Source organism: Portunus trituberculatus, chromosome 39 (assembly GCF_017591435.1).
Source record: "Portunus trituberculatus isolate SZX2019 chromosome 39, ASM1759143v1, whole genome shotgun sequence".
Lineage (NCBI taxonomy): Eukaryota > Metazoa > Arthropoda > Malacostraca > Decapoda > Portunidae > Portunus > Portunus trituberculatus.
This window is the reverse complement of record NC_059293.1, coordinates 20,688,589-20,704,699: the sequence shown is the minus strand read 5'-3', so window position 1 is coordinate 20,704,699 and position 16,111 is coordinate 20,688,589. Positions and strand designations below refer to the sequence as shown.

General features: G+C 41.7%; 2 protein-coding genes across 2 annotated transcripts in view; both read left to right on the top strand.

The window, feature by feature from the left end:
• Nucleotides 1-135: 135 nt before the first annotated feature.
• Nucleotides 136-3,494, top strand: LOC123515609 (OCIA domain-containing protein 1-like). The gene is made up of 6 exons (XM_045274395.1): nucleotides 136-287; nucleotides 1,294-1,417; nucleotides 1,770-1,953; nucleotides 2,345-2,487; nucleotides 2,809-2,937; nucleotides 3,031-3,494. Exons 1-6 carry the CDS (start codon nucleotides 237-239, stop codon nucleotides 3,138-3,140), a joined length of 741 nt encoding a protein of 246 aa, XP_045130330.1. The 5' UTR covers nucleotides 136-236; the 3' UTR covers nucleotides 3,141-3,494.
• Nucleotides 3,495-6,332: 2,838 nt separating this feature from the next.
• The window catches only part of LOC123515606, a 29,373-nt gene continuing 19,594 nt past the window's right edge, over nucleotides 6,333-16,111 (top strand). The window contains 1 exon segment of the mRNA XM_045274392.1: nucleotides 6,333-6,845. Coding sequence (XP_045130327.1) covers nucleotides 6,497-6,845 — 349 coding nt within the window. The 5' untranslated portion in view covers nucleotides 6,333-6,496.

Genomic DNA, 16,111 nt, shown 5'->3' with positions numbered 1-16,111 from the left:
ATTGACTGATCATACACAAACACACATTACAACTTTTTTCCTATTTTTTTCCTCTTCTTTCACCATCAACTTTTATCTATTAACTTTTTTTTACTGTGTTGTGGTCCTGTTGCATTTAAAGAATCTTGTGTTGATGCTGGTGATGACAATGATGTCCGGCACTCTTGGGTCTTGAGGAGTGTTTATCTGTCTCCTCTCCGCTAGTGTGTGTCCTCTTCTCTCCTCACAACAGGACAATGGCTCTTCAGGGAGGACAGGGAAGGCACGGTGGACAAGATGATCAATTTGTAAGTATGAGAGGGAAGTATCACTTGTAGGAACACTGAAGATGAGAGAAGTGTAAAGGTTATGAAAGCAACGACGTGTGTGTGTGTGTGTGTGTGTGTGTGTTGTTTTCTTTACTGTGTTGTGGATTCCGTCTTATTTTGCTTGCGAGAGGAAGATCACCACATATACAAGCACCAAGAGAGAAGATTAGACACGATATATTATGAAACCAAATGCATTATGAAATCAGGAACGTATATGATATCATTAACCCCTTCAGTACCAGGACTCATTTCCATATTCATTCTGCTTACTATTTGGTGGTTTCATATTGCTTCAGAAACTTGTATGGGGATTAAAATAGTGAAGACTCTGGCCATTTAATCTTCAGACCTCCATAGACCCTTTGTAATGTAAATAAAATCGTCGAATCACACCAGAAGTTCATGATGAGAATGCGCTCCAGTACTGAAGGGGTTACCATTTTGTATATGTGGTGTATATTTGTGGTTGTATGTGATCAATTCATTTATAGACATATTGATTAAACTTGTGGTAATCCTTTGTTATGGGTCCAGCCCCCTACCCTTCAATCAAGCTGTGGTTTTAAGGTAGGGAGAGCAATCTTGGGCATTTATGAAAAGTCTAAGGATCAGATGTCATATTTTTGGGGAAATGGGGTAAGGTGTAGCCTAATCTAACCTAACTATGGTTTTAACCCCTTCAATACTAGGACACATTATTTACATTGATATTTGTGTACGATTAGACCATTTTATTGACATATGGAAGGGTCTATGGAGGTCAGAAGATTTATGGCCACAGTCTTCAATATTCTAATCCCTACATGAGTTTCTGAAGCTGTATAGAATCACCAAATAGTAAAAAGAATAAATGTGGAAACACATCATGGTACTGAAAGGTTAAAGTCATATACGTAATGATTTAGTATTTTCAGTTTTATTTTACATTTAGTTGGCTTTGGTATAATGTTACTGAGGTAGTGACTCCATCATTGTATTTCAGAAGCCTGTGTTCACCCAAGAGGAATTGAGGGTCCTGAGGGAGTGCAATCGTGAATCCTTCTATTTCCGCTCTGTTCCGCTGGCTGTTGCTTTCTCCACCGCCGCTACCTTAGCCATGCGCAAAGGTGACACATATATTTTTATTGATGGTATTTTTGTTCTACCTTAATTCTGCCTCTATTAATTTTATTCAACCTATACTCAGTACTGCTTCTCCTTCTCCTCCTTTTCCTTATTCTTCTACTTCTCTTTCTCCTTCTAATTCTACTTCTCCTCCACCTCCTCGTCTTCCTCCTCTTCCGCTTGTGTTGATCAATAAGTGCTGTTTTTTGTTCTTCCTCTGCATTACATCACTTTCTAGTCCTCCTCCTCCTCCGTTTGTATATCCCATCTTTTTTCTTATTTAAATGTTACTCATGTCTTATCCAATCATCCACCACCACCACCACCTATGACCACCTCCTCCCTCCTATATAGGTATACTCAAAACCAGCAGCAGGTTTGGCTACACCCCGAAGATCATTGGTGCCGTTGCTGCTGGTTACTTTATAGGCAAGCTGTCGTACCAGAATGCTTGTGCAGAGAAGATCATGCAGCTTCCCAACAGTCCCCTTGCAGAAGCCCTCAGGAAGCGGAAGGGAAGGATTGGCTTTCAGGAGACGTAAGTTTGGTGTCTTTTTGTTGTGGTGGTGGTCATGGTGGTGTGAGTGCTGCTTTTGTTCCATTATACTTATTTGTTTATAATGCTTTTCCTTATTTTTATGTTTGGTATGTTTGTTTCTTGTTTAGTCAAAAGTTCAGACATTGTGAGCTTGAGTTAATCTTGTAAAATTACTATTATGAGGACAGTCCCACTTGAGGGGGCCTAGACAAAACACTACACACATCACACTTTGTCCTGCCAATCCTTGATGTAAAGGAATACTCTTTTGGACCACTGTACCACACTAGAAGCTTTAACATACCACACCTGGTCAAATACATCAATACTCATATATGAATAGATGCAAAATTACTAGATATAGATAAAACAAGTTCTTTCATTGGCACAGATTGGGAATGGAGGCTGGCTTCACCCTTGGCCCATCACAGACTGAGGGCGAGGCATCAACTGAACCAATATTTGATGACCACCGCCCAGACCTGAGGGACCACAATGAAAGCCTGGATGACTACCACCGTGGAGTGACTGAATGTAAGAGACACACATTTTTATTGGGCTGAGTAACTTTCTATTCTGAATTATTATCTGCCTAAGCATGGGAATTTGTGTAAGTTTCCAATTTTTCTACAATATGTCTGGTGCCTCCTGGGAAAGTGTTAGTGTGTTGTGGAATATATGTACCTATTTTTATTATATTTTCTCCCTGGATTGTTTTCTTTGGCATAATTACACATCATTGGCTTTGAAATATGCTTTTCCACAATATAAAGGAAAGATCTTGCATATAATGAGTGATATATATCCAAAAAAACATAACTTTGCACTAACATTACTTTCCCCACTCTCTACCAGCTCTGAGTCCCTACACTGATCAGTCTACCACTGCTGCATCTCCTCCCACGTCTTACCAAGAACTGCGACGCAAGAATCGAGAGGATTACGTAAATAAGATGGCTGAAAGATACCGCAGGCCTTCCCCAGGTAAACTTACTTGCTACAGGGATCAGTCACACAGCTTGGACAGTTTGGTTTGGAGCAAGGTTCCTTATGCATGTTTTTAATTTTCTTCTGCAGGTGAAGGTCCTCAAGATATTCCTCCTGTGCCACCACCACCACCTGCTCCTCCCTCCAATGTGCCCAGACCAGTCAGGAAAAATCAGTATGGTGATGATGTGTATGAGTGAAATATCCCATTCTCTCTCTATCTCTCTCTCTCTTTCTCTCTTTCTCTTTCTCTTTCTCCTTTTGCCTTTGTGAGTGGTTGAGTGACTAGATAATGAGAGGAGAGGGAGAGAAATAGAAAGAATTTCAGTATTAAGTGCCTAATATGTATACTCAGAAATGTATCAATGTTTTTATTATTATGGGTTTTAAACTGTCAGGATGTGCTTGTCTCTCCATGAAGGTGCAAGGACTAAAACTTCAATTTACTCTTGAGGGACTGCCAACATTCTCTCTCTCTCTCTCTCTCTCTCTCTCTCTCTCTCTCTCTCTCTCTCTCTCTCTCTCTCTCTCTCTCTCTCTCTCTCTCTCTCTCTCTCTCTCTCTCTCTCTCTCTCTCTCTCATATTTTTATTCTCAGAGTGTGTGTGTGTGTGTGTGTGTGTGTGTGTGTGTGTGTGTGTGTGTGTGTGTGTGTGTGTGCGTGTTTCACTGTTTGACCTGCTGCAGTCTCTGACGAGACAGCCAGACGTTACCCTACGGAACAAGCTCAGAGCTCATTATTTCCGATCTTCGGATAAGCCTGAGACCAGGCACACAATACACACACCGGGACAACAAGGTCACAACTCCTTGATTTACATCCCATACCTACTCACTGCTAGGTGAACACCACCTACACGTGAAAGGAGACACACCCAAATATCTCCACCCGGCCGGGGAATCGAACCCTGGTCCTCTTTGGCTTGTGAAGCCAGCGCTCTAACCACTGAGCTACCGGGCGCGTGTTGTGTGTGTGTGTGCATGTGTGTGTGTGTGTGTGTGTGCATGTGTGTGTGCAGTGCTTTGTCTTGGCAGCCATCTCTGTGAGGAATGTCACCCTCCAATGTAGAGGTTTAGATGATTATTGTTACAAATTTTCCATGAAGTGACACCTTATGTATATTACTTGTAAATAAACATACTGTGGAAACTGAAGAGGAGCATCATTTTCTTGGACTTTAATTGTTGTGGTATATAGAACAGTTTGACTTTTCAATACGGTTTCCCTTGCAATTATTTCTAGTATCTGCTGATATCCTTTACAGTAAGTCAATTTCTATTTACAAGGTGCTGAACTAAGGTAATTCTTGACTGTTTGAATATTTTTGCCCCAGAACCTTGTCTTCATTCTATTTTTTATAACTACACTAGTGGAGCTGGGCAGAAAACAGTGGGCTGGGATTGAGAGATATCCTTTCTAATCTCTTCTTCCACACACACAGTTCACTGGCAGTAGTGGTAAATAAACAGGTACACTCTATAGGCAAATGGTCCTCTGGCATCTGGTCTTCTGATGTATCCTCAAGTATGGTGGGATGAAGTGGCAGGCAGCAAGTCATAAGCAGATGGACTGAGTAATACAAAGTGAGGTTGACTAGATGGTGGGCTAGAATAGAAGTTGGAGCTGGACAGTAAAGATGTCTAGTTAAAGATAAGGTTGGATTTTTTTTATGTAAGGGGAAAACTGGTCAAAGGGTAACAAAAAAAAAAAAAGACCCACAATTCCCAGTTCCCTTGCAGGTCAAAAGGTCAGCCAAAAGAAAGGGACAAATAGGGCCAGAATAGTACAAAATATGATAAGAGGGGAGGCTAGAATAGTAGTTGGTGGAGTTAGATAGTACCACAGTAAAGATGGATAGTGAAAAAAGGCTAGAAGATGTGCCAGAATTGTACAAAATATGAAGGGAGAGCTAAAATACTAGTTGGTGGAGCTAGATAGTATAGAATAAGGCTGAATAGTAAAAAAAAAAAAAAAAGCTAGAAGATTGGCCAGAATAGTACAAAATATGCCTGTAGGTGGCCCAGCATAATATAATGAGGTAGGAGAATAATAGTAATGCATGGATGGGGGACTGGCAACTAAATGGGCCTTTTTATTTTACTCTTTCTGTTGTCCTTGGCGATCTTTCCCATTTCACATAGGAAAAAATTAATGGAGCGCATTTTCAGCCCAAATTTTGGATATGATTTGACGATTTTATTTAAAACAGGAAAGGTTTTTGGAGGTCAGAAAATTAATGTCCACAGTCTTCACTATTTTAATCCCCACATACGTTTCTGAAGCTGTATAAAATCACCAAATAGAAAGCAGAATGAATATGGAAATGCGTCCTTCTAGTGAAGAGGTTAAACTGAATGGCGGTGAAAAGCGGCGGTATATACACATAGAGTTTAGCAAGAGTCGCTCAGGAAATACAACACGTAGAAATAAATTCCTGTAGGTTCAGTGATCTCCAGCATCTACATTAAGTCCCGATGCTTCAGAGAGGAAGGAAGTCTAGCCTGTAGAGATGGCAGCTATTGATAAGTAGATGGATGGTTAGGTTAGGTTAAGCTTTAGAGAGGAAGGAGTGCTGGCCTGTAGAGATGGCAGTTATTGATTAGTAGATGGATAGTTGTGGTACGTGAGATGATATTGACATTGGCATCTTTCTTACTTATCGTTGTTGTTGTTGTTGTTGTTGTTGTTGTTGTTATGTAAATGAATAGCTGTATGTCTACGTGTTATGATTTAATATTGCTACCCATCTTCTGATTCTTCTGATTATTATTATTATTATTATTATTATCATTATTATTATTACTATTGTTGTTATTATTATTATTATTATTATTATTGTTATTATTATTATTATTATTATCATTATTATTATTATCATTTCTACTACTACTACTACTTTTTTTATTATTTTTATTATTATTTCTACTACTACTACTACTACTACTACTACTACTACTACTACTACTACTACAAGAACAACAAGAAGAACAATAACAACAACAATAATTACTACTACTATCATCACTATTTCATTTTGTTCAACATGTAAGGTGCTGAATTCTGAATTACAATAAGCAAAGGAGATATAGCTGCTGTCTTTGAAACGAAGTCCTGTTACTGTATAATGATTTACTTGGCATTCTCAGCCGCCAACATTACAGACACCATAAGAATAGATACAATGCGTGTAGGAAGTGTGTGTGTGTGTGTGTGTGTGTGGGCGGGTGGGTGTGTGGGTTGGTGTATCTGATCGTGGATTCCCGCAAGACCCGTGTGACATCATCAAGAACAGGTGTGTAAAGTGTGTCAGTGGCGGCGAGGAGGGAGGAGGGCTGGAGGCGGGGCAGGGGGCGAGGCTGGAGTGGTCGCGGGTCTCGGGCGGCGCTGGCTGGCTGGCTGGCTGACTGGTTGGCTCCTCCTTCACTCCTTCAGTCGGGTGGAGGGTGTACAACCACGCGGTCACGCCAGCAAACACCTCCCGCTGCCCGTGACACACACACGCACACGCAACACATCTACTTCGACACACTTACTCTCGTCTCTGTTAACCGGCGCGATGGTATCCACAACCGTCCTACGCGTGATCTTCCTGACGGTACTTCTCGCTACTGTCGATGCCCAGCGAAATCGGCAGAAGCAGAAGCCCGCACGAAGGAGGCCAGGACCATTGACTCGCCAAGATGGTCTAACGCCGCTCATCGCCACTTGTCAAGGGAAGGAGAGTTTCGAGCTAATCACCGGCTTCGTTTACTCAGCTTCAGCGGAAGATATCATTGCCTCTCGCGTTGGCACTCTCCTGCTCAGCGAATGCCTCGACCTGTGTCGCGCCAATTCCCTCTGCAAGGCAATCAACTTCGAGACTGGGCTGTGTGTGCTCTTCAAGTCTGCAGTCGAGGAAAGATCAGGTGGGTGGCTGTGTTTAATTGATTGATTGAGAGAGAGAGAGAGAGAGAGAGAGAGAGAGAGAGAGAGAGAGAGAGAGAGAGAGAGAGAGAGAGAGAGAGATCATTTAAGGGAAATCAGAGTGAGAATATGGACTGATGGTAAAGAAAATAGACGAGAGAGAGAGAGAGAGAGAGAGAGAGAGAGAGAGAGAGAGAGAGAGAGAGAGAGAGAGAGAAAGAGAAAGAGAAAGAGAGAGAGAGAGAGAGACAGAGAGACAGAGAGAATGAATGAATGATAGAAAAAAAAGAGGGGCAGGGATTGGAGGGACAAACAGCACAGGGAATTCACTGAAATATCTATACAAGCATGTCATGTAGAGAATTTCAACACAACAGTAGATAGTAACCATTCCCTGCAACAAAAAGAATATTGAGAATCCACTTACAGTCGTCCCCCCCTTATTTTCAGTAAACTAAGATTAGGCCAGGTAACATTACCAAGGAAAACTTAATATGACATACTCCAGAAATAGGTGAGATGGCTGGTCTTCAAATAATTACCAGAGAGAGAGAGAGAGAGAGAGAGAGAGAGAGAGAGAGAGAGAGTATATGCAAACAATGGAAACAAAAGCACACACAGACACACGCACACACACACACACACACCTTCGCTTTCCTCATAACAAATAAAGTTCTTTCAACCAGTGACAGTCTGAAGGAGAAAGACCAATAAAAGAAAATAAAAGAAAAAACAGGCATGGTATTTTGCACAAGTGATTGGCAAATACTGACCAATGTCTTGTCGTGGAGGAGAAATCGTCACGGGGCTAAGAATAATGTTTTTAATTCGAGAGACAAGACTGGTTTTGGCGTTTTCTTTTAAGCAGGATGACAGACAGGAAAGAAAATGAGAGAGGAGGAAGATCGGGGAAAGAAAGACGAACAGACAAACAGACAGACACACAATTAGACAGAAAGACAAAAATGAAGAAAAACGAGAGATACAAAAATACAAGCAGGCCAGCAGACAGACAGGTGGAAAAAGGAAAAAAAAAGAAATATCGGTAAAAATATGAACGGGAAAAAGAAATGAATGAAAAAAGCGGAGAAAAACAGTGAGAGAGAGAGAGAGAGAGAGAGAGAGAGAGAGAGAGAGAGAGAGAGAGAGAGAGAGAGAGAGAGAGAGAGAGAGAGAGAGAGCCAGACAGAGACGAGTAGGCTACACAATAACAATACGAGGAGGAAGAGAAGGAAAGGGATGGAAATGAAGAAGACGAAGAATAAAAAGAATTAATTAAGAAGGGCAACATCTTATGAATGTAGATGATGAGAGGAAGTATCCAGTTATCCAGTTATAAAGAGACAACACGACCACACCTCCTCTTTATCTAGTGAATAAGAACAATAGTAACAACGTAACACCATGTCGCGGGCTATTAACGTGGCGTGTGGAACCGTATTTTCAAATGAACGCTTCCTCACCTCTCCTCACTTTGTCTCGCCAGCTTCCAACACGCTCTAGTGGAAGTTACCGAGGCTTTCAAGTGCGTCGTTATGATTACAGAGATGGTCGAGCCGTGATTGTATGCTTTTAACAGGCTTCAGTGGAAGGAACTGAGATTTTAAGGCACTTTTAACAGGTTCTCAAGTGTTTTTTTTTTTTATGATGGTAGATTAACGTGAATTCTACACTTATAATAGGGTTTGATAGAGGCCAATGCGGTTTTATGGGTTATTTAATGATTTTAGTGACAGTTTATTGAATCTATACTCTTAATTGAGTCTGGTGGAAATTGACAGCGTTTTCAAAAGTGCTCTCATGACGCCAGTGATTGTTTGACGTGGATTCTACTTCGTCAATGAGAAAAGGCCGATTGAGAACTTGATTGAACACAGAGAGAGAGAGAGAGAGAGAGAGAGAGAGAGAGAGAGAGAGAGAGGTGAGCGACCTAACCGACCTCAACACCACAGCCTTCCCTCCTTTCCTCTCCTCCCCCGTCTCTCTCTCTCTCTCTCTCTCTCTCTCTCTCTCTCTCTCTCTCTCAACTTCCAGTACATATTATCAATTTAAACTATCTTCTTCATCCTCTTTTATTTGTCTCTCTCTCTCTCTCTCTCTCTCTCTCTCTCTCTCTCTCTCAAATACGTAAATACTAGATAGAGGGAGAAAGAAGATTATCATAAATGGGAGAGAAGAGAAAAATGAGAAGAAGGAAGAGGAGGAGGAGGACGAAGGAGGATGAAGAGGAGATGAAGGAAGAGGTTAAGAAGGAACCTAATTTTATGGAGGAGGCATCGGTACATACCCTCCCTTCCTCCCTCCTCGTCTTTCCTCCCTCTCCCTCTCCCTCTCCACTTTCCTCCTCCTCTCCCTCACACCTCTTGACTTTGTCCCGTTACACACACACAACACACACACACACACACACACACACACAGTAACATATTGTCCTAAATTCCTAGCCAGAGAGAGAGAGAGAGAGAGAGAGAGAGAGAACTTTAACCTTCATTGCGCACGCTGCAGGCTGATCATGAACTTACCACTGTCAAGGTCTCTCTCTCTCTCTCTCTCTCTCTCTCTCTCTCTCTCTCTCCGTTAGGTGAGTGCTCAAGGCGATAATCGTGTCCCAGGATAACTGTTCTTCCTTTCTCATCTAGTGGTCTTTCCTTCTCATCCCCAATCCCTTCTCCCTTCGCCCTCCTGCCTTCCTTGTCTCTCTTTCTCTCTCTCTCTCTCTCTCTCTCTCTCTCTCTCTCTCTGAAATGTTTTTTCTTTCCTTCATTCTCTTATTTTTGTCGATTTCTTGCACTTTCTTCACTTTCTTTTACCTCTCATTTATTTATCTTTCTCGTCTCTCGTCTTCCTCTACTTTTTTTCGCTCAATTTCCTCTTTCTTCCCCCTTTCTCTAATCATTTATCTTATCAGCTTTCCTTTCCCCATCTCTCTCTCTCTCTCTCTCTCTCTCTCTCTCTCTCTCTCTCTCTCTCTCTCTCTCTCTCTCTCGGGCATCTGTAAGTACCGGTGCCCAGCTAACCTAACGGGATGCCACAACCACCATCACCGCCTCCACCACCACCACCACCGCCTCTTTAGCAAGCAGGCAGGTTACGTGGTCAAGGCTACCCACTACCACCACCACCACCACCACCACTACCACGCCTCCAGTAGGGCAGTGAACTTGGATTGTATTGCGCCAAGATACGTGGATTGCAAGAGAGAGAGAGAGAGAGAGAGAGAGAGGTGAGTGTAAGGGAGATGGATACATGCGCGCGCAACACACACACACACACACACACACACACACACACACACACACACACACACACAAATGGACGAGGTAAATAGGAAGAAGGAAGATAAGGAAGAAAGAAGCGTTATGTATGGAAGGAGTAGGAATGTTGATGGTTACAAGGAAAGGAGGAATGAATAGAAGGGGTATCCATTTATGTGATCTATTTCCATATCTTCCTAACTCTTATTCCTCTCCTTTCTGTGTACCAATTTGTCTCTTTTTTAAATTATTTCCTCTCAGTGGTTTAGTCTTTCTCATTTGTTTCCTTCTCTGTTCTTCTCCATCTCTTCTTCTTCTTCTTCTTCTTCTTCTTCTTCTTCTTCTCTTCTCTCAATGTATTTTGCTGAATGAAGGAAAGCATTATATAACTTAATTAACCTCCCTTTATTCTTGTTTTTCCTCCTGGTCCTCCTCCTGGTCCTCCTCCTCCTCCTCCTCCTCCTTCTCGTCTTCAGGCACGTGGATAAAGATATATGTGTGTGTGTGTGTGTGTGTGTGTGTGTGTGTGTGTGTGTGTGTGTGTGTTTGACGTCACCAAGGTTATCTTCGCGTCATCTTCCATACTTGGGGAGGAAGAGGCGGAGGAACTAGAGAAGGAGGAGGAGGCTATTGACCTGAGTGACAGTCATTTTATTCTGTAGGTGTGGCGTGGGTGCGGCGTGCGGTGGTGGTGGTGGTGGTGGTGGTGGTGGTGGTGTAGAATTGAGTGAAGAGTACGAGGTGGAATGGTCAGACGTGGTGGTGGTGGTAATGGAGAGTATCATAAGAATACTGAATACATCTTTTCTATTTTTCTCAAGTTTTAACCCCTCCAGTACCATGACTCGTTTCCAAATTCATTCTGCTTACTATTTGGTGATTTGATACAGCTTCAGAAACTCATGTGGGGGGTTATAATAGTGAAGACTATTGCCATTAATCTTCTGACCTCCATAGACCATTATTAGTGTCAATAAAATTATCTAATCGTACACAAATTTCAAGATAAAAGATATGTCCCAGTACTGAAAGGGTTAAGACCATGATTGCTTTGCCCTCTACTGGTGCAAGACTGAATTAAATACGTTCCTGCTATCTATAGTGATCAAATATTACACTAGAACAACAGAAAACCCAGAACACTTTAGAATTCTCATGCATTCCCTAAAAATATAGTCCGTTTTACCATATAGCAGTTAAATACTACACTAAAACACCAAAATATTTTCATAGCACCAAGAAATTTCACGTCTACTTTACACACAATGTTCCTGGTTAGAGGAGGAAGAATCTAGTGAGGTCTGAGCGTGTGGTGTGCGGGGTGCGGATGTTTGTTGAGGCAGCTCCAGGAGTGTTTGCTTCGTTCTCCTGGCGCACCCACACTGCCTGAAGATCGGCCGAAGTATGTACACCATTGCAACTCATTCATTGGTATAAGATCAGTTTACCTTAACCTTGAATAACATTGTGAGACTTCTCTGGCTGTGTCTCTTTAGGTCTAAGATGACACGTTTTGATAAGAGACGGTGTAAAAATTAGTATAGGATTATAGTATATGATTAACGTCTTCAGTACTGGGACACATTTTTTTACCTTGAAATTTGTGTACGATTGGATAATTTTATTGACATTAGGAAGGGTGCATGGAAGTCAAAAGATTAATAGCCAGTCTCCACAAATCAAATGCCACACATGAGTTTCTGAAGGTGTATAAAATCACCAGATAGTAAGCAGAATGAATATGGGAACGCGTCATGGTACTATAGGGATTAATATTAGCAGTGTAGGAGTTGGAGGTACATTTCCATTAAGACATCCTTTGAGCCTCCTTGCGTGTAGGACTTCAGTTTAGAAATTCATGCTTAAGAGAGCAGATTCCTTGTAGTTTTTGAACCACCACCACCACCACCACCATTACTACTACTACTACTACTACTACTACTACTACTACTACTACTACTACTACTACTACTACTACTACTATCACCACCACTACCGCCATCACCACTACGACTATTCACTATTAACCAAGTCTGCTCATGCTATAACTTGACGGACGCATTTCATACTATCTATCCTTCAGAGAGAGAGAGAGAGAGAGAGAGAGAGAGAGAGAGAGAGAGAGAGAGGTAGCTAATTGCGCCCCGGGTATTAGGTCGGCCGAGTCCCGTTAAAGCGAGCGTCGACACACGTGCCACGCAGAGAGAGAGAGAGAGAGAGAGAGAGATAATAACCTTTTCCAGAAGTGTTTCCTCAGCTCTTTATTTTTGTTTCTTGATTACCTGCCACTTGGAGAAGAAAGAGGAAGATGAGCTTAAGGAGGAGGAGGAGGAGGAGGAGGAGGAAGAGGAAGAGGTGGAGGTGTTAGTTATGAGGGCAAAACAAAGAAAAATCGTGACTTCAGAGAGAGAGAGAGAGAGAGAGAGAGAGAGAGAGAGAGAATTGTAATGTATTTAGTCTAACATCTCTCTCTCTCTCTCTCTCTCTCTCTCTCTCTCTCTCTCTCTCTCCATTTGCTCTAACGTTCCTCGGCCACGCGTGAAGACATAAGGCAAACACGAGTCGCCATAAACACGGATTAGTAACACCGTAGATATGAGGAATTGTAAACATCACCCTTCTTGTTATTGACAGAGAGAGAGAGAGAGAGAGAGAGAGAGAGAGAAATTAGTCTTCATTCGACACTCCCTCTAATGAGTCATAACCTCCCTCCTCTTCCTTCTCCTCCTCCTCCTCCTCTTCCTTCTCCTCCTCCTCATTATGTTCTATCGATAAGTCCCGTTTCTGCTGTTACTTATATCGTATTCGTTTATTTGTTTCGTGTGTGTGTGTGTGTGTGTGTGTGTGTGTATTTGACGCCCTAAGGATGTGCATACGTACCACACTGTGCCAGCCTCTTCCTTGTCCTCTTCCTCCTCCTTTTTTTCTTTTCTTCCTCTTCCTCGTCTTCTTCCTCTTCGTCTTCGTCCACTTGTAAAATTCAGATCAGAGTTGGCTTTATGTACTTTCATCGTGTTATAAAATCTTTCTCTTTCATTGTTTCTGAGGAGAAGGAAGAGGAGGAGGAGGAGGAGGAAGGAAAGAAGAAAAGGGAGGAAAGAAAGATGGATGGGAAGGAAGGAAGGAACACAGTCGCAGTCATAAGGTTAAAACAAAAACGTGACCACACACACACACACACACACACACACACACACACACACACACTGGGAATGGCAAGAGAGTGGAGGGAGAGGCAGTGTGTGAGTCAAGGGCGTGAACGAGAGGGAAGGCAGGAGACATGTGGGAAGAAGGCAGAAATGTACACGTCTTCTTATGGCCCTCTTGGTTGTGGCGTCGATTATTCACCCACTGTCTTCCTGTGCTGGAGACCTTAGAGGGAACTGAGGGCTCGTTATAACTAGATCTGAGGGTAAAAATAGAGGGTTTCACGGACCAATAGGGGTAGAATAGTCTCACATATCGAACCTTCATCTTTCTCGTGTCCAGTGGGTAGAATGGAGACTCACATACCTGATGCTTATCTTTCTCGTGTTTTGAAAGGGCCAGGGTCTTCATTCTCTTATTGAAGGAACGTAGGGTAGGGACTGTGGGTTGTCAATGGAGACTTTTGGTGGTGCTAGTGAGCGTTGTATCAGTGAAGTGACTGGCTATAAGATGTTACTGTAGTGAGTTAACGAGGAATGTGACTCGAAATTTTATTGTTATAGCTACTTCTGCTGTTATTGCTGCTACTGCTACTACCACTACTGCTACTACTACTACTACTACTACTACTACTACTATTACCAAAAGCACCAATCTTACTTATTCAGTGACTCCACAAGATCATACAACATAGAATCACAACACAAAATACTCGAACACGAAGAAATATAAACAAAAGAAGGAAAATGTAAACACAGTATACAGAGCACGTAAAATATAACTCCTCTGCACCGGAATGAAAAAAAAACGAACAAGATATACACTGAAAACGTTAGAAAATACAGTTAAACCACCCTCCCCCAAAAAAAACATGTGCAAGACGCAGGAAGAAGAAGAAGTAGTAGAAGTCCGCAGCGTAATGATATGAATTCTTTTTGAGCGTGGTTTGCGTTGCCTGAGGAATATGTTAAAGGAACAGTCTCGTTGGGGGGAAGGGAGGGAAAATACACATGCTTTTGCCTTCAGAGGGAGTTCAGAAACCGCATGAAAGATTAAATATAAAAGTAAAAAGTGAAAGGTACAAGTTTGAAATATTATGATACTGAAGTTATCTTTGTGTTGTAAGGAGAGTTAGTAACTATGGATTGTTATTGAAGGGGATAGAAAAATGCAAGATAGAAGTTATCTTTGTGATATAAGGAGAGTTAGCAGCAATGGAATGTTAATGAGGGGAATAAAAAGGGAAGGTACAAGTTTGAAATGTTATGATACTGAAATTATCTTTGTGTTGTAAGGATATGTTAATTACTAAATTACTATTTATGATGGAGTGTATTTGTGGATAAGAACGAAGAATGAAATTGACGATAATAAGAGAAACGAATGAAAACGAATGAAAATATGAAAGAAAGGAGTAAACAGAAGAATTATATAGCAAAAATTTAAATGATTTGAATGTAAATGCAACAAAAAAAAAAAAGAAACCGAAGAAGAAAAGAAAGAGGAGCAAAGAGAAAGAGAGAAGAGGAAGAGGAAAAAAAAAAGTAGTGAAGCAGATGGTTAGTTAACACACACACACACACACACACACACACACACACACACACACACACACACACACACACACACACACACACACACACACACTCGGAAGCGCCAAAAGGAAGTAATTGAAGTAAAAAATGAAGGAAAAACGCAATTATTATTAACACGGAAACCCGAGATCCTGTTTTGTGGTGGGGGGAGGGTCGGAGTCTGTCTGTCTGTCTGTCTATCTACCTATCTATCTGTCTATCTATCTATCTATCTATCTATCTATTTAACTATCTATATATCTATCTATTTATCTATCTATCTATTTATCAATCTACTATCTCTCTCTCTCTCTCTCTCTCTCTCTCTCTCTCTCTCTCTCTCTCTCTCTCTCTCTCTCTCTCTCTCTCTCTTCCTGTTCCTTCATCCTCTTCTTACTCACTTCTTGTCTTTGTTTTGTTTATTTTTTTTGTCTCAGTTTGTTATTTATTTGTTTTCTTTCCGTGCACACGTGTCTGCATGCCCTCACGTACGCCACACACACACACACACACACACACACACACACACACACACACACACACACACACACACACTGATCAATCAATTAGTTCTGGATCTTCTTTGCTTCCTTCCTTCCTTCCTTCCTTCTTTCCTTCCGTCCTTCCTTCTTTCCTTCCTTCCGTCCTTCCTTTCTTCCTATTTATTTTGTTTTTATCTATATTTTCTTTTCATCTCTTCCTTTTCTCCTTCCTTTCCTTTCCAGCATTTTTTTCCTTAGCTCTCTCTCTCTCTCTCTCTCTCTCTCTCTGATTTTTTTTCGTTTCTTCTCTTGTTCATTCTTCATTCTTTAATTTACCTATTTATTCTTTTTATTCCTTCGTTTCCTTTTTATTCATTCGTTCAGCTGTTTCCTGGTTCTACTGACAGCTCATTCCATCCCGTTATTCACCTGTCGATGAATGAATGAATTATATTAAACGGTATAGAGATAGGTTACTTCCTCTCTCTCTCTCTCTCTCTCTCTCTCTCTCTGTGTGTGTGTGTGTGTGTGTGTGTGTGTGTGTGTGTGTGTGTGTGTGCGTCGTGTGTGTGTCACTCACACACACACACACACACACACACACACACACACACACACACACACACACACACACACACACACGAAGAATTCATAGAAAAATCAAATATCACTTTTAACAGCTGCTCCTCCTCCTCCTCCTCCTCCTCCTCCTCCTCCTCCTCCTCCTCCTCCTCTTCCTCCTCCTCCTCCATTAACTGCCTTTCGTATTTTAGATAACAGTCTATTAATCAAAGAATCAACAAGTCTACTA

Coding starts and splice junctions, on each gene's coding strand:
- LOC123515609 (XM_045274395.1), top strand. CDS start 237: ATGGCTCTTCAGGGAGGACAGGGAAGGCACGGTGGACAAGATGATCAA. Junction 288..1,293: donor GTGGACAAGATGATCAATTT/GTAAGTATGAGA, acceptor ATTGTATTTCAG/AAGCCTGTGTTCACCCAAGA. Junction 2,488..2,808: donor CCACCGTGGAGTGACTGAAT/GTAAGAGACACA, acceptor ACTCTCTACCAG/CTCTGAGTCCCTACACTGAT.